At 48.9% G+C, this 22,010-nt stretch overlaps 1 protein-coding gene across 1 annotated transcript in view; it reads left to right on the plus strand.

The window, feature by feature from the left end:
* Positions 1-22,010, plus strand: part of HYDIN (HYDIN axonemal central pair apparatus protein) — a 427,107-nt gene that overhangs the window by 13,662 nt on the left and 391,435 nt on the right. Inside the window, exons 2-4 of the mRNA XM_073307159.2 lie at positions 11,038-11,180; positions 12,621-12,746; positions 17,537-17,656. Coding sequence (XP_073163260.2) covers positions 11,061-11,180; positions 12,621-12,746; positions 17,537-17,656 — 366 coding nt within the window. The 5' untranslated portion in view covers positions 11,038-11,060. The remainder of the gene's footprint in view (positions 1-11,037; positions 11,181-12,620; positions 12,747-17,536; positions 17,657-22,010) is intronic.

The following is a 22,010-nucleotide window of genomic DNA, read 5'->3' on the forward strand; positions in this document are numbered from 1 at the left end:
GAAGAAAGCCTCATCTACCTCATCCCCCTGGTCCGGTGGTCTATAGCAGACTCCCACCACTACATCACTCTTGTTGCACGCACTTCTAAACTTAATCCAGAGACACTTAGGTTTTTCTACAGTTTCGTACCAGAGCTCTGAGCAGTCATACTGCTCCCTTACATACAGTGCTACTCCCCCACCTTTTCTGCCCTGTTATTTAAAAAGGTAAATTTTATTAAAAACAAAAAGAAAGGAAATACCTCTGGAACATAGGTTTTGCTAGATTTTAAAAACCCGCTTACAAAAATAAAATGTCAAGAATAACCTTCTTGGGGTCCAGCTTAATGGTTACAAGCAAAACAAAAGCATCTGGGGTTAGCACAGAGGAGTCCACAAGCCAATAAGAAATAAAAGAAATAATCCTAATCATGTCTTCCTAGACATTCTCTGATTTACTTACATATCTGGGGTTTCAGATAAGCAATTCCTAGGTATGATTTGATGATTTTTCATACCTGGTTTAAAGCTTCCTATAGCATAGTTTAACCCTGTTCCTGCTCTGTGTCTCCTCTCTCTGGAGAACAACTACAGACAGACAAAGGGAAAGATTTTTCCCAATTTTAAAAAAATTCTAGCCCTCCCATTGGCTCTTTTGGTCAGGTGTCCACTCTCTTCTTTTTACCTATGGGCTTTTAAAACCCTTTACAGGTAAAGCAAGTAGAGAACAGCTACCAAGAGGATTTTTATAGCTAACTGGCTGGCTGGGTGTCCATAAAAGGAAGCTACCCCTTCCCCACCTTCATTTATCACACCATCCTTAGAAGTTTTTAAGGCCCAACTTGACAAAGCCCTCGCTGGGATGATTTATAGAATCATAGAATCATAGAATATCAGGGTTGGAAGGGACCCCAGAAGGTCATCTAGTCCAACCCCTGCTCAAAGCAGGACCAATTCCCAGTTAAATCATCCCAGCCAGGGCTTTGTCAAGCCTGACCTTAAAAACCTCTAAGGAAGGAGATTCTACCACCTCCCTAGGTAACGCATTCCAGTGTTTCACCACCCTCTTAGTGAAAAAGTTTTTCCTAATATCCAATCTAAACCTTCCCCACTGCAACTTGAGACCATTACTCCTCGTTCTGTCATCTACTACCATTGAGAACAGTCTAGAGCCATCCTCTTTGGAACCCCCTTTCAGGTAGTTGAAAGCAGCTATCAAATCCCCCCTCATTCTTCTCTTCTGCAGGCTAAACAATCCCAGCTCCCTCAGCCTCTCCTCATAACTCCTGTGTTCCAGTCCCCTAATCATTTTTGTTGCCCTTCGCTGGACTCTCTCCAATTTATCCACATCCTTCTTGAAGTGTGGGGCCCAAAACTGGACACAGTACTCCAGATGAGGCCTCACCAATGTCGAATAGAGGGGAACGATCACGTCCCTCGATCTGCTCGCTATGCCCCTACTTATACATCCCAAAATGCCATTGGCCTTCTTGGCAACAAGGGCACACTGCTGACTCATATCCAGCTTCTCGTCCACTGTCACCCCTAGGTCCTTTTCTGCAGAACTGCTGCCTAGCCATTCGGTCCCTAGTCTGTAGCTGTGCATTGGGTTCTTCCGTCCTAAGTGCAGGACCCTGATTCAACCCTGGTGTAACTCCATTTAATTAGTGGTGTTACACCAGGGATGAATTTGGCCCAGTGCTCCTGTGTGCAGTGCACACAGTTTAGAATCATAGAAGCGTAGGGCTGGAGGGGAGCTCAAGAAGCCATCTAGTCCACCCCGTGTGCCAAGGCAGGATTAAGGGTATGTCTGCACTACGAAATTAGGTCGAATTTATAGAAGTCGGTTTTGTAGAAAGCGGTTTTATACAGTTGATTGTGTGTGTCCCCACACAAGTGCTCTAAGCGCATGTAGTCAGCGGAGTGTGTGTGTGTACCGAGGTGACCGTCGACTTCCGGAGCGTTGCACTGTGGGTGGCTATCCCACAGTTCCCGCAGTCTCCGCCGCCCATCTGAATTCTGGGTAGAAATCCCAGTGCCTGATGGGGCTAAAGCATTGTCACGGGTGGTTCTGGGTACATATCATCAGGCCCCCGTTCCCTCCCTCCCTCCGTGAAAGCAAGGGCAGACAATCATTTTGCACCTTTTTTCTTGAGTTACCTGTGCAGACGCCATACCACGGCAAGCATGGAGCCCGCTCCGCTAACCGTCACCGTATGTCTCCTGGGTGCTGGCAGACGTGATACTGCATTGCTACACAGCAGCAGTTAATTGCCTTTTGGCAGCAGACAGTGCAGTATGACTGGTAGCCATCATCGACATAGTCCTGGGTGCTCTTTTAATCGGGCGCCTGGGCAAACATGGGAGTGACTCATCCAGGTCATTTCCCTTTTAAGTTTTGTCTCGTGGCGATTCAGTCCTACTGGCAGTGCACTGTCTTTTAACCTCCAGCCAGCAGAAAATGATGGCTAGTCGTCATACTGCACCATCTTCTGCCGAGGACCCAGGAGATGATGACGGCTAGCGGTCGTACTGCACAGTCTGCTGGCAGCAAGATGTATAAATATAGATGAAGTGGCTCAAAACAAGAAATAGACCAGATTTGTTTTGTATTCATTTTCTCCTCCTTCCCTCTGTGAAATCAATGGCCTGTCAAACCCAGTTTTGAGTTCTATCCTTGAGGTTTGTGAGTTCTATCCTTGAGGAGGCCATTCAGTTTCTTGCAAAGCCACCCCCTTTGTTGATTTTAATTCCCTGTAAGCCAACCCTGTAAGTCATGTCGTCAGTTGCACCTCCCTCCATCAGGGCAACGGCAGACAATCGTTCCGTGCCTTTTTTCTGTGCAGACGCCATACCACGGCAAGCATGGAGCCCGCTCAAATCACTTTGGCAATTAGGAGCACATTAAACACCACGCGCATTATCCAGCGGTATATGCAGCACAGGAACCTGGCAAAGCGATACGGGTGAGTAGGCGACGTCAGCGTGGTTAAGTCAGTGATGAGGACATGGACACAGACTTCTCTCAAAGCAGGGGCCCTGGCAATGTGGGCATCATGGTGCTAATGGGGCAGGTTCATGCTGTGGAACGCCGATTCAGGGGTCGGGAAACAAGCACAGAGTGGTGGGACCGCATAGTGTTGCAGGTCTGGGATGATTCCCAGGGGTTGCGAAACTTTCGCATGCGTAAGTGCACTTTTATGGAACTTTGTGACTTGCTTTCCCCTGCCCTGAGATGCAAGAATACCAAGATGAGAGCAGCCCTCACAGCTGAGAAGCGAGTGGCGATAGCCCTGTGGAAGCTTGCAATGCCAGACAGCTACCGGTCAGTCGGGAATCAATTTGGAGTGGGCAAATCTACTGTGGGGGCTGCTGTGATGCAAGTAGCCCACGCAATCAAAGATCTGCTGATATCAAGGGTAGTGACCCTGGGAAATGTTCAGGTCATAGTGGATGGCTTTGCTGCAATGGGATTCCCTAACTGTGGTGGGGCCATAGACGGAACCCATATCCCTGTCTTGGCACCGGAGCACCAAGCCGCCGAGTACATAAACCACAAGGGGCACTTTTCGATAGTGCTGCAAGCTCTGGTGGATCACAAGGGACGTTTCACCAACATCAACGTGGGATGGCCAGGAAAGGTACATGACGCTCGCATCTTCAGGAACTCTCGTCTGTTTCAAAAGCTGCAGGAAGGGACTTTATTCCCAGACCAGAAAATAACTGTTGGGGACGTTGAAATGCCTATATGTATCCTTGGGGACCCAGCCTACCCCTTAATGCCATGGCTCATGAAGCCGTACACAGGCAGCCTGGACAGTAGTCAGGAGCTGTTCAACTACAGGCTGAGCAAATGCAGAATGGTGGTAGAATGTGCATTTGGACGTTTAAGAGCGCGCTGGCGCAGTTTACTGACTCGCTTAGACCTCAGCAAAACCAATATTCCCACTGTTATTATTGCTTGCTGTGTGCTCCACAATATCTGTGAGAGTAAGGGGGAGATGCTTTTGGAAGGGGTGGGAGGTTGAGGCAAATCGCCTGGCTGCTGGTTTCACACAGCCAGACACCAGGGTGGTTAGAAGAGCACAGGAGGGCGCGGTGCTCATCAGAGAAGCTTTGAAAACCAGTTTCATGACTGGCCAGGCTACGGTGTGAAAGTTCTGTTTGTTTCTCCATGATGAAACCCACCGCCCCTTGGTTCACTCTGCTTCCCTGTAAGCCAACCACCCTCCCCTCCTCCCTTTGATCACCGCTGTCAGAGGGAATAAAGTCATTGGTGCTTCACATTCATGCATTCTTTATTCATTCATCACACAGATAGGGGGATAACTACCAAGGTAGCCCGGGAGGGGTGGTGGAGGAGAGAAGCACCAGGAGGGGTGGTGGAGGAGGGAAGGACAAGGCCATACAGCACTTTAAAAGTTTAAAACTCATTGAATGCCAGCCTTCTGTTGCTTGGGCAATCCTCTGGGGTGGAGTGGCCGAGTGGCCAGAGGCCCCCGCACCATGTTCTTGGGCGTCTGGGTGAGGAGGCTATGGAACTTGGGGAGGAGGGTGGTTGGTTACACAGGGGCTGTAGCGGTGATCTGTGCTCCTGCTGCCTTTCCTGCAGCTCAACCATATGCTGGAGCATATTGGTTTGATCCCCCAGCAGCCTCAGCATTGAATCCTGCCTCCTTTCATCATGCTGCCGCCACATTTGAGCTTCAGCCCTCTCTTCAGACCGCCACTTACTCTCTTCAGCCCGCCACCTCTCCTCCCTGTCATATTGTGCTTTCCTGCACTCTGACATTGTCTGCCTCCATGCAGTTGTCTGTGCTATGTCAGTGTGGGAGGACACCATGAGCTCAGAGGACATTTCATCACGAGTGTGTTTTTTTCGCCTTCTAATCTTCACTAGCCTCTGGGAAGGAGAAGATCCTGTGATCATTGAAACACATGCAGCTGGTGGAGAAAAAAAAAGAGGCAGTGGTATTTAAAAAGACACATTTTCTAGAACAGTGGCTACACTCTTTCACGGTAAACCTTGCTGTTAACATTACATACACAGCACATGTGCTTTCCTTTCAAGGTCGCATTTTGCCTCCCCCCACCAAGTGGCTAGCCCCTCACCCCCCCCCCCCCGACTAACAGCGGGGAACATTTCTGTTCAGTCACAGGCAAACAGCCCAGCAGGAACGGGCACCTTTGCATGTCCCCTTAAGAAAAGCACCCTATTTCAACCAGGTGACCATGAATGATATCACTCTCCTGAGGATAACACAGAGAGATAAAGAACGGATGTTGTTTGAATGCCAGCAAACATACACTGCAATGCTTTTTTCTACAATGATTCCCGAGTACGTGCTACTGGCCTGGTGTGGTAAAGTGTGCTACCATGGTGGGTGGAATAAGGCTGCCCTCCCCAGAAACCTTTTGCAAAGGCTTTGGGAGTACATCCAGGAGAGCTGCAAATCCCAGGGCAAATTAATCATTAAACATGCTTGCTTTTAAACCATGTATAGTATTTTAAAAGGTACACTCACCAGAGGTCCCTTCTCTGCCTGGCAGGTCTGGGAGGCAGCCTTGGGTGGGTCTGGGGGGGGGACTGCCTCCAGGTCCAGGATGAGAAACAGTTCCTGGCTGTTGGGAAAACCGGTTTCTCCTCTTGCTTGCTGTGAGCTATCTACAACTTCATCACCATCATCTTCCTCGTCCCCAAAACCTGCTTCTGTGTTGCCTCCATCTCCATTGAAGGAGTCAAACAACACAGCTGGGGTCATGGTGGCTGAACCCCTAAAATGGAATGCAGCTCATCATAGAAGCGGCATGTTTCGGGCTCTGACCCGGAGCAGCCGTTTGCCTCTCTGGTTTTCTGGTAGGCTTGTCTCAGCTCCTTAAGTTTCACGCGGCATTGCTTCGGGTCCCTGTTATGGCCTCTGTCCTTCATGCCCTGGGAGATTTTGACAAATGTTTTGGCATTTCGAAAACTGGAACGGAGTTCTGATAGCACGGATTCCTCTCCCCATACAGCGATCAGATCCCGTACCTCCCGTTCGGTCCATGCTGGAGCTCTTTTGCGATTCTGGGACTCCATCATGGATGATGATCATCCATGAGCATCATCCATACTGATGAGCTCTGCATGGTCACCTCTGCTGATGAACTCTGGCCAGCATGGCAAGCTGCGGGTGACCATGCAAACAGGAAATCGAAATTCAAAAGTTCGCGGGCCTTTTCCTGTCTACCTGGTCAGTGCATCTAAGTTGAGAGTGCTGTCCAGAGCGTGCTGTTCAGAGCACTCTGGGATAGCTCCCGGAGGCCAATACCGTCTAATTGCATCCACAGTACCCCAAATTAGACCCAGCAAGGCCAATTTAAGCGCTAATCCACTTGTCAGAGGTGGATTAAGGAAATCGATTTTAAGAGCCCTTTAAGTTGAAAAAAAGGGCTTCATCGTGTGGACGGGTGCAGGTTTACATCGATTTAACGTTGCTAAATTCGACCTAAACTCCTATTGTAGACCAGGGCTAAGTGTACTTGTGTCTGTGTATACCCTGTATCTGGAGCTCTGCATTTCAGTATGGGCCAGCCTGATTCTGAATACACCAGTGTGAATCTATTGTAACTCCAGGAGCAACCACTAACAGGAAAGAAAGAGGACTAGTGGGCTGCTTTATACTGGGTCTATACGGGCAAAACTGAAAGCCAAGTCTAACCCTGCAGTTGAAATCAATTGAAGTCAATGGGAGCTTTCAGTGTGAAGCTAGGATTTCACCCTATGTGTCTAACAATCAGTGGAAAATCAAGTAGAGGCAAACCCATTCCCTAACACCAAATGCAGGTAGCTTGGCTGGGCATTGAGACTCTCCAGAGAGGAGAAAGGGAACAGAGCTGCTTTGCAGAGCACTTGGTGGCTAGAGCAGCTTCCAAGGCAGTAGGTATAGCTCCTCCCAAGGGGGCGGAGGGCTCGGTGGCCCAGTATATAATTGATTGGAAACACTGTGGTAGCACGAAAGCTCTCCCATTCCCATCACTATGGTAGCTCCACCATAGACAATCCAGGAAGTTTTTGAAAAGCGTAGGGGACAATTTCCTCGTGCAAGTGCTAGAGGAGCCAACTAGGGGGGGAGCTTTTCTTGACCTGCTGCTCACAAACCGGGAAGAATTAGTGGGGGAAGCAAAAGTGGATGGGAATCTGGGAGGCAGTGACCATGAGTTGGTTGAGTTCAGGATCCTGACACAGGGAAGAAAGGTAAGCAGCAGGATACGGACCCTGGACTTCAGGAAAGCAGACTTCGACTCCCTCAGGGAACGGATGGGTAGGATCCCCTGGGAGACTAACATGAAGGGGAAAGGAGTCCAGGAGAGCTGACTGTATTTCAAGGAATCCCTGTTGAGGTTACAGGGACAAAGCATCCCGATGAGTCAAAAGAATAGTAAATATGGCAGGCAACCAGCTTGGCTTAACGGTGAAATCCTAGCGGATCTAAAACATAAAAAAGAAGCTTACAAGAAGTGGAAGATTGGACATATGACCAGGGAAGAGTATAAAAATATTGCTCGGGCATGTAGGAATGAAATCAGGAGGGCCAAATTGCACCTGGAGCTGCAGCTAGCAAGAGATGTCAAGAGTAACAAGAAGGGTTTCTTCAGGTATATTGGCAACAAGAAGAAAGCCAAGGAAAGTGTGGGCCCCTTACTGAATGAGGGAGGTAACCTAGTGACAGAGGATGTGGAAAAAGCTAATGTACTCAATGCTTTTTTTGCCTCTGTCTTCACTAACAAGGTCAGCTCCCAGACAGCTGCACTGGGCATCACAACATGGTGAGTAGATGGCCAGCCCTCTGTGGAGAAAGAGGTGGTTAGGGACTATTTAGAAAAGCTGGACGTGCACAAGTCCATGGGGCCGGACAAGTTGCATCCGAGAGTGCTAAAGGAATTGGCGGCTGTGATTGCAGAGCCATTGGCCATTATCTTTGAAAACTCGTGGCGAACGGGGGAAGTCCCAGATGACTGGAAAAAGGCTAATGTAGTGCCAATCTTTAAAAAAGGGAAGAAGGAGGATCCTGGGAACTACAGGCCAGTCAGCCTCACCTCAGTCCCTGGAAAAATCATGGAGCAGGTCCTCAAAGAATCAATCCTGAAGCACTTACATGAGAGGAAAGTGATCAGGAACAGTCAGCAAGGATTCACCAAGGGAAGGTCATGCCTGACTAATCTAATCGCCTTCTATGATGAGATTACTGGTTCTGTGGATGAAGGGAAAGCAGTGGATGTATTGTTTCTTGACTTTAGCAAAGCTTTTGACACGGTCTCCCACAGTATTCTTGTCAGCAAGTTAAAGAAGTATGGGCTGGATGAATGCACTATAAGGTGGGTAGAAATTTACCTAGATTGTCGGGCTCAACGGGTAGTGATCAATGGCTCCATGTCTAGTTGGCAGCCGGTGTCAAGTGGAGTGCCCCAGGGGTCGGTCCTGGGGCCGGTTTTGTTCAATATCTTCATAAATGATCTGGAGGATGGTGTGGATTGCACTCTCAGCAAATTTGCGGATGATACTAAAGTGGGAGGAGTAGTAGATACGCTGGAGGGCAGGGATAGGATACAGAGGGACCTAGACAAATTGGAGGATTGGGCCAAAAGAAATCTGATGAGGTTCAATAAGGATAAGTGCAGGGTCCTGCACTTAGGACGGAAGAACCCAATGCACAGCTACAGACTAGGGACCGAATGACTAGGCATCAGTTCTGCGGAAAAGGACCTAGGGGTGACAGTGGACGAGAAACTGGATATGAGTCAGCAGTGTGCCCTTGTTGCCAAGAAGGCCAATGGCATTTTGGGATGTATAAGCAGGGGCATAGCGAGCAGATGGGGGCTGGGAGGGACTGGTGCAGAGCTGCTACCGTCTAGCTCATTAAGCTGCCATTATGGTTGCCTTGCCTTTGCCTTGCACCTTGTCACTTAACACCTGTGCCAAATGAATATAAAACACTCCCACCAGTGTGGACGGGAAGTTCTGACTTGATAGCAGTTAACTGGGGCCATAAGGAGCAAGACAACGGAGACCTGGGCTCAAAGGAAGAATGGCAGGGGCCGCTTTATCTTTGTATCCTTCTGTTGGTTGCTTTTCCTGCTGCACTCCCCTTTCATCCTCATGGCATGTAAGTGACTCTTGTTTTACACACCAGCTGAATGACAAATTGGTATAAAATACACCACTGACTCTCAGTGTGTAACTTACCTCCTCATTTATGCCACTGCAGCATTTGTCTCTAGGAGATCTGAGAAGGTGCTGACACTAAATCTCCTGATTTGTGAGACTAACATAACTGGTCATTTACTGATGAGTAAGGGAAGAGAAACTGGCCTAATGACTCGCTGGAGAGGACCAGTGAGTGTTTGGTTTTGTTATTACCAAACTCTTTGGTTGTTTCCCTGCCCTCCACCTTTTGCATGCTGCTTGTCTTCTTAGATCGTGATCTTGTTGTGGTAGGTACTATGTTTGCTCTGCTTGAATGGAGTCTTACCCGGTGGTTGGTGCTCTTAATGTTACTGTGGTAATAAGATCCCAGACCTAATGGTCTGCCCAAGACTCAAGAGGCTGAGTGCAGTTCCTTGGATCTGGTGGAGAGCATTGTACAGTGTTAAGGTATCAGGGATCTCCTTCAATCAGCTGGATGTTTGGGACAGAATAATGTAAAATGATTGGACTGGTTCCAAGGTTCTGTAACAATTGAACGCTTGTTTGAAAGGAGTCAAAGGGGACTGTGCTTCCACATCCAGCTCAGACCTTCTCTCCCTTCACCCTCCTCTCAATTAAAACCATAAACAACTCCCTGAAATGGTAAAAAATAGAGTATTTGTTCTAGGCCCTACCTCCTCAGAAGCCAGGTGAGAGGAACATGAGTGTTTTAAAAGGCATTAACGTGTCAAGGAAATGATGTGAGGTTTTCCTCCAGATGTGGCAGAGCAGACCCATTCACTGATGGGGGGAGCTGGGTGCATGCCAGCTCCCACTGTATTTTTTTTTAAAATGTATTATTTAGGTGAACTCAAATAGCTTTTCCTTATTCTCCCCTCCTCCTGAGGATCTCACTGATACCATTGGGCAGTTTGGCTCTGAGCGTGTTTCCTCTGGTTTCACTGCTCTCTGTCCATGATTTGTAAGTGGGTCATTATTCAGGAGAAGAATATCCATCCAGAAGATCTGCTGCCATCGTATCCCATCTGCCCTGGATTGCTACTGCCCAAATCCCCTGTCCCTGCGAGCAAAATGGCTGGGCCTGCGTGGGGCAAGGGTTGGCAGTAGCGTCAGTGTGTTTGTGTCTCCCGCATGCTCTGCTCCACAGAGGCTGTATCTGAGATAGTATTGAAGGGGTTTCCTGGTGCAGGATGAGGGTTTGGTCAATGAATCCATGGCTCTCTAGATTCACTGGCTGCCAATAATGAGGCTCACTGTGGAGGTTGCTGCCACCCTTTTGTGTCTTAATTGGTGCTCATGGCTTGGGATTACACTCAGTCCCACCCGAGCGCTGCAGTCCTTACTCGATCAAAACTCCCAAAGAAAATACACCAGGGATTATAGAAATACTCCACTTCCACAAGCCCCTCATTCTGATTCCCCTAAAGATGCACAAACCCACATTAGTGACTGGGCAGACAGTATTTATGGTAAAGAAGGGAGTGAGATTTGGGAGGCCGTGTGCATGACATGTTTTATGCTGGTGTAACTCCATTGACTTCAGGGGGGTTATTCTGTCGTGTTCCAGTGTGAGAGGATAATCTAGCAGTAGAGGTTTAAAAATTAAAACCCTGTAAATTAGAACTCTCCCATGGGTCTCCCAGGGTATCTCAGGTTTCAGTTTCTGCAGCCTTGTGTCATCATTTGCTGTTGAGCGAAGTGAGTGTAAAATGCCCAGTCAGTGCCTGAGTCAGTGGAGTTCTACACTCTGTCCCATGCAGTAGGTACCTAAGATACAGGGCAGTGAAAATTGGGCCCAGTACCTGTTGTTGCTGAGGATTTTTAATTCCAAGGGGTTTTTTGGCTTTTAAAAATTGCACTATTGCTTATTCCAGATGAGCTAAGAAATTATGTGAGGATGCCATCCAGCAAGGTTCATCAATCCTTGGGGCCCTCCAAGATGCCTGAAGGATTCCAGAGCAAAGTTGTGGCCCCTCGTAATCCTAAACTTGTCAGAGAAGAAGAAAAGGCTGTTACTGTAAGTACTTAACACATGGCTAGAACATCTGATCAACATCAGGGGTGGGGAGGGACCCCACAGTGCCAGTTTCCCTGCCCCCCTTTCCCACAAAGAGGTAATCCCACATTTTGTTTTGTCTTCTGACTTCAGGAAGCCCCTCCTATGGGATCCAGGATCAATGGATGAGGAAGGGGTGGGCAAGAGGAAAGGAGTGGGAGGATACTCATCATCCCTTACCACAGACCTTGCAGTAAAGGAGAACCCCAGCAAAACAGCCGTCTCCTCAGAGTTTAAACTGGAAGCAGGTCCTTAACTAGTGGAGTGATGCTGGTGGTTGGTGCAGTAGGAACTTGCTATGCAAGCCATATCTTATGAGACTATTCCTGTTAGGCTCAACTCATCCCACCCTACTGTAAGATCTAGCAGCCTTGGGGAATTTGCCTGGCGTAGGGGCTTCTCCAGATGGCATTGAGACACCATAATGGCCCTACACCTACCCCTGCACTAGCCCTTGGGGAATGTCAAGGATGATCTGGGAGAGAAGGAAGCCTGGCCTGTGTGCCACTGAACTCCAGCTATTCCTGGCTGATGCAGTAGCCCCTACGTGCCTTTGGCAGCTGGTCATAAGTTTGGGTCGTCTTCAGGCTGCTGTAACCTGAGCCTGGGGTTGAACTCATCCAGAATAGGTGAACACAGAAATGATATCATGCCAGCTTTGTCCCCTCATGAACTCTGTGTCAACCTCAGTTCCAATGCAGGGATCCACTGAGCCACTGACTTCATGTCACGTGAAGTGAGGACTAATATGATAAAGGGCTTGTAGGGTCAGGGGTCAAACCCCGCCCCTTTTATCCACACATTTAGTGAATGGGGTTTACTGTTTGAGAAGGTAAGCAGGATTCAGCCCAATGCTAGATCAGACCATGGAAACAGCTCTTTAGAGTGCCATCAAAAAGGCTATAAGGACAAAGCAAGATCAGACAACTACTGATTAAAATTTGATGATCTAAACTTGGGCCATTCCTCTTTCCTTGAATCTTGTCGCTCCATTTCTTTTATGCTTTGCCTTGACAATTCCCTCAGAGAAGTTGTCCCTACATGGGTCTTTGCATGAGCATTGTGTAATAGTGTAGCCATGGGATTTTACTAACTTTTTTCCTTTTAAGTCACTTGCTTCAGTCAGGAGTTAAAGGAACTCCCCGCCCAAAGAATCAAATTCCTCAGCTAGATGTCATTTCAAATCATGGCTGACAGAGAGACAAATAGGATGGAATCTCTTGGGTACTGCATGTATATTCCGCTCTGTATAATTAATTTACCAGTTTTAAATATTTCAGCAGGGAACTTAGTGGCATTCCAGGACTACCCTAACGGCTGAGAACACAAATTATTTATCAGCGGCACTGTAACAAGAAAAACCATTTATATAGCTCTGGTTCCTGTTGTTTTGAATTGCAGCTGACTCCATCTGCCTTCCTGAAGGAGATGTCTCTTACTACGGAGCAGAAGCTGGCTAGTACTCATGAGATGCGGCCACCTCAGATTATTGAGCTTTTAGACATGAGTGAAACCTCCCATCAAAAGGTAGCACTTCTCTGCCCTTCCCTCCAGCTCCCTTTTTCTTTCTATTTTATGTGATGTTTACAGAGACACAGTACATAGGATTCAACTTGTTTAAATCCTGCACACAGTGGGCCTGACTGTCCTCTCAAACCACTTATTTCAATGGAACTACTCCTAGTTTACACTTGTGTAAGTCAGAGGGGATTCAGGCTCCATGTCTTTTGCAGACAAAGGGCCAGATTCTGATCTCACTTCCACCAGTATGAATGCAGAGGATCTCAGTTTAAATGAATGGAGTTTGTCTGGATTTTAATTTCTTCTTTTTTGAGTGATGATCTCTATATGTGTTTCAATTGTGGGTGCACATGTGTGCCATGCGCCAGAGCTGGCAGGTTTTCATAGCAGTGACTGCTGACTGGCACATGTGTCTTGGCACATGACTGCTGACTGGCACATGACTGGCACATGTGTCATGCGTTTCCATAGGCCATGTGGGTCAAGGCCTCTCCAGTTCCCTCTTACTGCTGCGTGGCTGGGGTCAGAACCCCTGATCCTGTTTACACTAAGAGAGCTTTTAGTGTTCCTGTTTATAGTTCCTCTTTGTTGTTTTTTGCAGTGTAGATTGTTTTAAATAGGCGTGATAGTTTTCCCAGGTCTGGACCCCCAACCCTGGGGTCTCTGTCCTGTAATCTGGGGTTCAATGACTGTTTATCTGCCCTTGCTAGTTCTCCAGCACAAGGACCAGCACTGTCTGTACTGCTTCAGGGAAGCCCATTTTGCTGCTTGCTGTGCTATCTGTAAGGCTTTCCCACTGTGGACCTGGGAGGTGCGACAACTTCACTTTAGAAAGCACCTCATGGAGGGGACCAGGGGGCCACATGCCCATTTGGACCCAGGACCATTGGAACCAGCGGTGCAGTGTCCGTCATCAGTGGTGAGTGCACTTCCCAGCACTTCCCATGCTTTGGACCATGCCCTACCCACCTTTGCCACTGCTCTCCGGCCCATCACTCACCTGCCCGGTTCCCACTGTGGAGACAAGCTGGTCCTGCTCCAGTTGGAGAGGATGATACCCATGCTACACCATGGTCTATCCACACTGCTGGCTCCCCTGCTGCCGAAGGCATCTTTGGATTCCGAGAGCTTTTCTGAAGCAGAGCCAACATTTTCTCCGATATCCAGACACAGCTCTGACTCTTGCTCCCAACTGCCTCCACTACTCCTCTGCAGTGTTATAGTTTCACATTGCCAACTATCAGGTTCTGCTGGTGAAATACGACCTTAACACCTATGCTTGGAGAGTTCAAGGACAAGCTACCCCAAGACCAGCAGCAGCGATTGCAGGCGCTGGTGGATGAAGGGCACCTTTGTAGACGAAGTCAGCCTCCAAGCAGTGGTCAATCCAGCTGACACATCCTTGTGCTGGCTTGCCAAAGGGGTCCTCATGCACCACAAGTCCTGGGTGCAGTCCTCTAGTTTCCCTCAAGAGGTACAAACGACCATAGGGACCTCCCCTTTGATGAGGACAAGTTGTTCTATGCTAAGACTGATGAGCATCATCACTCGCTAAAGGACTCGAGGGCTACGCTGTGCTCCCTGGGGAACTATACTCCAGCCCCGCGGCGCGAACAGCAGCTCCAAAAATTCCGCCCCTGACTGTATGCACCCTATCCCCACTGTACTAGCAGTGGCCCCAGGAACCCCGACGCCAGCACCTCCAGTCCCAGCATCAGTGACCCATGACCTCAGCCAGGGCCATTTCCTCGACTCTTACCCACTGGCAACTCAAGGCATACTTCTGATAGGTCGGTTGAGAGCTGCGAACCCTTCCCCTTGCTACCTGTGGCCCCACACATCATCTTTGGGGGCCATCTTGCCCTATTCACCCACAATTGGGACAAGATCACCATGGACTGTGAGGTCCTGGAGATAATCCACTATGGACACTCCACAGAATTTCTTTTGTTTCCCTCACCCCCCAGACACCTCCAGGGGACCCTACCAATCAATGCCTTCTCCAACAAGTGGCCGAAGCTCTTCTCGCAAAGGGTGCCATAGAGACCAAAGGCTTCTACTCCTCTTACTTCCTCATCCCCAAGAAGGGTGGAGGTGCTGCCCCATTCTAGACCTGTGCATACTAAATAGCTTTATCCGAAAGTCCGAATTATGTATGCTGATGCTGGCTTCTATTATCCCCTTCCTCTCCCGCCCCGGGGCCTGGTTTGCAGCCCTTGACATGAAGGATTGTATTCAGGTTACAGGGAACCAGATGAACTAATTCGGATGGGGCCAGGCACTATTTGTGTCACCAGGCGTCAGGCCAAGATGAGGACACTGGGAATTAGGCAGGTCACAGTACATAGGGCTGGGCAAGCGTTCCAGGCAGCAGCCAGGTAGAGCCCAGTTGTGCAGATAATTTCCTGTGCCTCCCTTTGGGTTTAAATAGGAGCTCTGACCAATCCGAGGTCCCATTGTTTCACCAATCAGGGCCTAGGGGAGGCCTCACTGATATAGCTTCAGGTTTCATGGTCTCGCCGCTAGGTTGTTTAGTACCAAGCTGCTGAGTGAGACAGGGAGGTGAACTTCAGGGTCATGATACCATGGAGGTTGCATAGGGGAATGCCCCTCTGACAGCGTGGAGGCATGCTCAGCAGGATAAACATTTAAATTTGGTTTCTTGCTCAATATTTAATACCTATTCCAAGAGGATACATTACTGAAGTGCTCTACAGAGCAGAAAATCCCCAGCCAAAACCTGTAACAAATTGGTTGAGAACTATCCTAAATAGCACAGGAAACTTGGAACATATCCAAACTCCAGGGGCCGGAAATAGTTGACAGCACACACTGACAATCCTCCCCCACCTGTGGATGAAAACCTGGCCCCACTACAGTCAATGGCAAAACTCCCATCGACTTGAGTGGGCCCAGGATTTCATCATGCAGGCCTTCTCAGTCTGGACCAGTGGTTTTCAACCTGTAGTCTATGGGTCTGCAGACCATGTCAGAGATTTCCACAGTGGTCTACACCTCTGTTATAAATATAAAGGGAAGGGTAACCACCTTTTTGTATACAGTGCTATAAAATCCCTTCTGGCCAGAGGCAAAACCCTTTCACCTGTAAAGGGTTAAGAAGCTAAGGTAACCTAGCTGGCACCTGACCCAAAATGACCAATGAAAGGACAATGTCAAGGTTTCTTCCCCACTCTGAATTTTAGGGTACGGATGTGGGGACCTGCATGAAAGACCCCCTAAGCTTATTCTTACCAGCTTAGGTTAAAAACTTTCCCAGGGTACAAACTTTGCCTTGTCCTTGAACCGTATGCTGCCACCACCAAGCGTGTTAAACAAAGAACAGGGAAAGAGCCCACTTGGAGACGTCTTCCCCCAAAATATCCCCCCAAACCCTACACCCCCTTTCCTGGGGAGGGCTTAATAAGAATCCTTACCAATTTGTACAGGTGAACACAGACCCAAACCCTTGGATCTTAAGAACAATGAAAAATTAATTAGGTTCTTAAAAGAAGAATTTTAATTAAAGAAAAGGTAAAAGAATTACCTTTGTAAAATTAGGATGGTAAATACCTTACAGGGTATTCCAGAAGGAATTTTATAGCACTGTATACAAAAAGATGGCTACTCTTCCCTTTATATTTATTACAACCTCCATTTGAAATTTTTTAGGAGTCTACAAATGAAAAAAGGTTTAAAATCACTGGTCTAGACTCAAGGAGTACTTGTGGCACCTTAGAGACTAACCAATTTATTTGAGCATGAGCTTTCGTGAGCTACAGCTCACTTCATCGGATGCATGAAAGCTCATGCTCAAATAAATTGGTTAGTCTCTAAGGTGCCACAAGTACTCCTTTTCTTTTTGCGAATACAGACTAACACGGCTGTTACTCTGAAAACTGGTCTAGACTCAGATGTCCCTCGAGGGTCTTGGCGCAGGATGCCTCCTTATTAGACTGTGGAGATGGTACCTGCCTGTCGGTGCAAGGGCAAGCACAGTCAAATTAAAATATTTAGGGCTAACCTAAGAATCTCCACTGAATATGTGCTGCTTTGCCCCACAACCCCCTGCTCTGTGTGTCAGTGCACATTCCTCGGCATGCTCAAGGAACAGCGTGAAATAACACAGGTTTGAAAGGACAAAGTTGAGTATTCCTCGCTCTGGTTTAAAACTCACTAGAAAAGATTATGTAACCAAAGTTCTGTCCTCATTCAAATCCTCCAGGGACACCAAGGTAATGTGAAATCATATAGCCTTGTCTTCTGTCATCTTTTGCTGAACTCTGAACAGCTGCTGCATTGCTTCTCTTGGTTGCCTTCCTTACTGACACTAAAACTCTCTGCTCTCTAGTCTCCTGGGCCAGATCTTCAAAGGTATTTAAGCACCTTACTCCCATAGGATCCTCCCAGATCCTCAAAGGCATTTAGGCACCTAACTTCCATGGGATCCTCAAAGGCATTTAGGAGCTTAATTCCCATGCCTTACTCCTATGCCAGTTAGGCATTTAAATATCTGAGGATATGGACCCTGATGTCTTTACCTCAGGGTGAGTGCAGGCTATAAAGTTAATGGGCAACAATCATCCCTACAGTATCTCCACTGGGGTCCTGATGTAAATTCATTGATCTCAGTTACTCCATGGTTCTTTTGGGGAGTGTTCACTGCAAACCTTATATAATTGCTCATAGAGATGGTCTAGATTGCATCCTGTTAAAGAGCAATGCAGAATTTGCATTCATGACCCCATTCCTCCAAGCATTTCTGTGTCCACTTACTGAGTGTCTCTTTACATCTTTAGTTCTCTTCAGTTGACCTGGAGCAGAGCTTGTTTCAGCCCTTCCCATCAGAGGTGGTATTTCAGAACTATGCCCCTTGTGAGATCTATGAAGTCCCGCTGATTCTGAGGAACAATGACAAGGTAAGAGCCATCACTTGGACCTTTACCAGTCCATGGTGTTGTCTAATTTCTATAGGTTTTGTACTGCACTGATCACTGTGTTATTAGCTCAGTGTTGGAGCACGGCCTATAATAAGATGCTTCTGATGGCTATAGTTACAAAGTGACTGTAACCTACCAGCAGAATTTGTGCCCCTAAGTGCCTGATGCTTCAGTGTGTAGGACACACATTTTTCTGCAAGCTAAAATTCTGATTTATTCATGCAAATGGATTTTGCACCCGTATCCTGGGTACTTAGATGTTTAACTACTGCACTGGCAGGCATAAATGCCAATTGACATTGAAAGGTTTCATGTGAAGGTGTGAGCCTGAAAATCAAACTTTCAGACTGACTAGGTCTAATCTTTCTCATTTGTGTGACCTGCTTTGTGACTGTGTCGCCTAAGGGGGATAATATTTCGATTAGGATCCAAATTAGGTTTACTCTGGGATAAGAGGCCAAGGCTGAGTTAGGGCAAGGTTTGCATTGATGGTGCCAAAATCTGATGAATTGTTCTGAACTGGGGTCCAAATGTCGCTCTGGTGGAAGGACATGCAAGCTCATTGTCTTCATTGGGGGCTGTTCCTCTGACACCAGGATTGGAACAGGCCCTGGGACTGGGAGAGGAGTGTCTTTCTGCTATTTGGATCTAGAACTCAAGCCAAAGGCGCAGATTTGGTGTGGGGATAGACTCAGAACCACCTTTCCTCCTGAAATCCAAAGGGAACCCATTCTTAGGGTTTGGTTTTGGCCTGTCCTTGCTGTAGCTGCCCTGGACAGTGAGAAAGTACCATTTATAGAGTAGTGGTAAGCAGGTCCCTGCTTCCTTGATGAAGGGCCTTATCCTTTGATGTGCCAAGTGCCCATTTTAATGTCTTTTTAAAGCTCACCTCTTCCTTTTCGAGGCTCATTTTGTCCTCCTTTTTGGTCCCCTTTGTTGACATGGGCCTTGACAGGAAGTGCAGGACATTTAGGCTTGCCATGTGATGAACTGAAAGAACAGTTTCCTGCTTGCTGATAACACTCACCCATACACCTCTCATTCCATAGACTCCACTTAGTCTCTGCTTGAACCATGCAGATGGGCCTTGTCTGAACCCAGGGAAGATGGAAGTCTTGGGAGGGGTTCTTGGCTCGCTCCTTTTTGTGTCCCTGCTCATGGAGGGGTCTGTTCCAAAGGAGTTAACCCAATTAGGAACCATTTTTGGCGATGTCCTTCCTTTGGAGAGCTATGTTTCTAAGGTGGTGCCAGAGTGTTTTGGGCTTCAGCCTTGCACATGCTGTGGCCTTCTCTGTCCTGCCATGGCCAGGGAACAATAGCACGAGCCCTTGTGGCCAGAAGGCTCAATTCCTGCCAGTAATTTCCTCTTCGCAGTGTTCCCAGCAGGACTTCTCTGCTACTCACAGCTAGTGTGTAGCATGCCTGACTGATCAGCCGTACTCTGACTACACCCACCACATGTTCCGTGCCTGCCTACTAAGTGATTGTCAAGGTTCCTTCCCCACTCTGAACTCTAGGGTACAGATGTGGGGACCTCCATGAAAACCTCCTAAGCTTCCTTTTACCAGCTTAGGTTAAAACTTCCCCAAGGTACAAATTAATTTTACCCTTTGCCCTTGCATTTCCACTGCCACCACCAAACTTTATCTGGGTTTACTGGGAAACGTAGTTTGGACATGTCTTTCCCCCCAGAATCCTCCCAACCCTTGCACCCCACTTCCTGGGGAAGGTTTGGTAAAAATCCTCACCAATTTGCATAGGTGACCACAGACCCAAACCCTTGGATCTGAGAACAATGAAAAAGCATTCAGTTTTCTTACAAGAAGACTTTTAATAGAAGTAAAGGAATCACCTCTGTAAAATCAGGATGGTAGATACCTTACAGGGTAATAAGATTCAAAACATAGAGAATCCCTCTAGGCAAAACCTTAAGTTACAAAAAAGACACACAGACAGGAATAGTCATTCTATTCAGCACAGTTCCTTTCTCAGCCATTTAAAGAAATCATAATCTAACACATACCTAGCTAGATTACTTACTAAGTTCTAAGACTCCATTCCTGTTCTGTCCCCAGCAAAAGCATCACACAGACAGACACAGACCCTTTGTTTTTTCCCCCTCCCGCCAGCTTTTGAAAGTATCTTGTCTCCTCATTGGTCATTTTGGTGAGGTGCCAGCGAGGTTACCTTTAGCTTCTTAACCCTTTACAGGTGAGAGGATTTTTCCTCTGGCCAGGAGGGATTTTAAAGGGGTTTACCCTTCCCTTTATATTTATGACAGTGATGGATTGGCATGAACCAAGAGCATCCTGCCTCTGGTCAAGACCTTTTTTAGCCTTGTTCTTTAGATGCTGTAGCAGTGTGAGACTCACCCCTGTGGCACCTCCTGCTGGTCGTCCAGGGAATTAGTGTTCCAGCCTCCGGAGCGCCCTCTGCAGGCCGGTGTCCTGCTTGCTGCTGGCCCCCATGTCCCTCCCGGACCCCGGTGCCCCTTTTACCCAGGGTGCTTCCCCCTGGCAGTACCTCCACAGATCTGGGTCTCACCTCCCCCAGGGAATCCCCACCCACTATCCCCACCTCACCTCAGTCTGTTGCCACTGCCAGTCATCAACTAGCCCCCGTTCCCTGAGGCCGACTGCAGTGTAAACGCCAGTCGTCACAGGCAAGAGGGGTTTGGACCTGCTGCCTTTGCCTACCCCCTCCAACCCCAGTATCTATTTAGCCTTATTCTAGGCCTGCAGCCTGGGGAGTTTCCAGGCCGGAGCTCCCCAGCTCCTCTAGCCTTCCCCCAGCCCTGCTCCACCTCAGGTACTCTCTCAGCTTCCAGGCAGTCAGGTCCTTTTCCCTCAGCAAGCTAGAGGGAGAGTCCTCTCAGCTCCTGGCTTCACTGGCCTTTATAGGGCCCACTGGGTCCGTTTGGGTCGTGGCCCCAGCTGCGCCTACTCCACCAATCAGCCCAGCTTTTCCCCTGTCCCAGCCCTCTCCCAGGGCTGTTTTAAGCCCTTCAGGGCAGGAGCGGGTGACCACCCTGCAACAGGAAGGAGGGTCAGTCTGCTCGGGCTGCCCTGCTGGCTGGAGTTCTCTCCCTTCTTGGGCTGCTGCTGCCACTGCTGCGGAGTGAGGGGGGGTATTGCCGGCCCGCCCCCTCCACCCTCCGCCTCCGGAAGGAGAAACTAGAACCCCACCATCGCTACCATCTATGGGTCCTTCCTGCCTGGCTGGCTGATTGCTGCTCACTGCTGCTCCTGTGGGAACCGCTGCTGCCGGTGAGGAGGAGCAAGAAGAGGACTCCCGCAGAGGGACATTGTTGAGAGGGTTCATTCACAAACGGAGTGACTTTTGACATCTCTGCTCTTCGGGGGCGGGGGTGACTTTATTGCTGCTGGGGGGAGCAAGAGGAAGAGGCGTGGAGCCCTCCTCCTTGCCCATCTGCTCCCAACCTACCACCACCCCCAACTACCGCCGCCCCCTCCGTCACCCCACATACCAACCGGACCTGCTCTTCGCCCCTCGACGTGGCTGATTGTTTTCCCCCCCTTCACCACCTGGGACTGTTTGCAGCAGTGAGCGGCAATAGACTGAGCTACACAAGCACATGTGGGCGCACGTGTCTCCTTACCTTGGACCTTCCCTCCCCCCAGCTGCATTTGGCTGGTGGGGTCCCCTCCCTGCTGTGCCCCCCAGTCCCCTGTGCTAGTTTGCCCCCCCCCCCACAGCCAGCCCCGCCTGCTACTTGTTTTGTTCCCCTAGGGGTTCTGCTTTTGTTAGTTTTGCCTCCTCTGCCCCGGCCCTTCCGTGTTTGCTACCTGCCCCGCCCCAAACTTTGGGTTTTAGTTTGGTTGCCTGCCCCTCCCTTTTATTTGTAGCTTCCATTTGTGATATATTTGATAACTTGTATTTGGTCCGGGACCTCTTGGAGCTGGGGTATAGGGATGCTGTGTCTTTTGCCCTCCTGTCCCTGGACCAGGAGAAGGCGTTTGACAGGGTGGACCACGGGTATCTCCTGGGGACCCTGTGGGCGTTTGGCTTCGGTTCCCAGTTCGTGGGCTTTTTCCAGGTGCTGTACGCTGACGCGGAGTGTCTGGTCAGGCTCAACTGGACCCTGACTGAGCCGGTCAGCTTCGGGTGGGGAGTATGGCAGGGGTGCCCCCCTTCGGGCCAGCTGTATGCTCTGGCGATTGAGCCCTTCCTCTGTCTCCTCTGCCAGAGGTTGATGGGGTTGGTGCTTCGGGACCGGAGCTGCGGCTGGTCCTGTCTACATACGCCGACGATGTGCTCCTTGTGGTCCAGGACCCGGACGACCTGGTGCGGGTGGAGGCCTGCCAGGCCGTTT

Source organism: Lepidochelys kempii, chromosome 12 (genome assembly GCF_965140285.1).
Source record: "Lepidochelys kempii isolate rLepKem1 chromosome 12, rLepKem1.hap1, whole genome shotgun sequence".
NCBI classification, from domain to species: Eukaryota; Metazoa; Chordata; order Testudines; family Cheloniidae; genus Lepidochelys; species Lepidochelys kempii.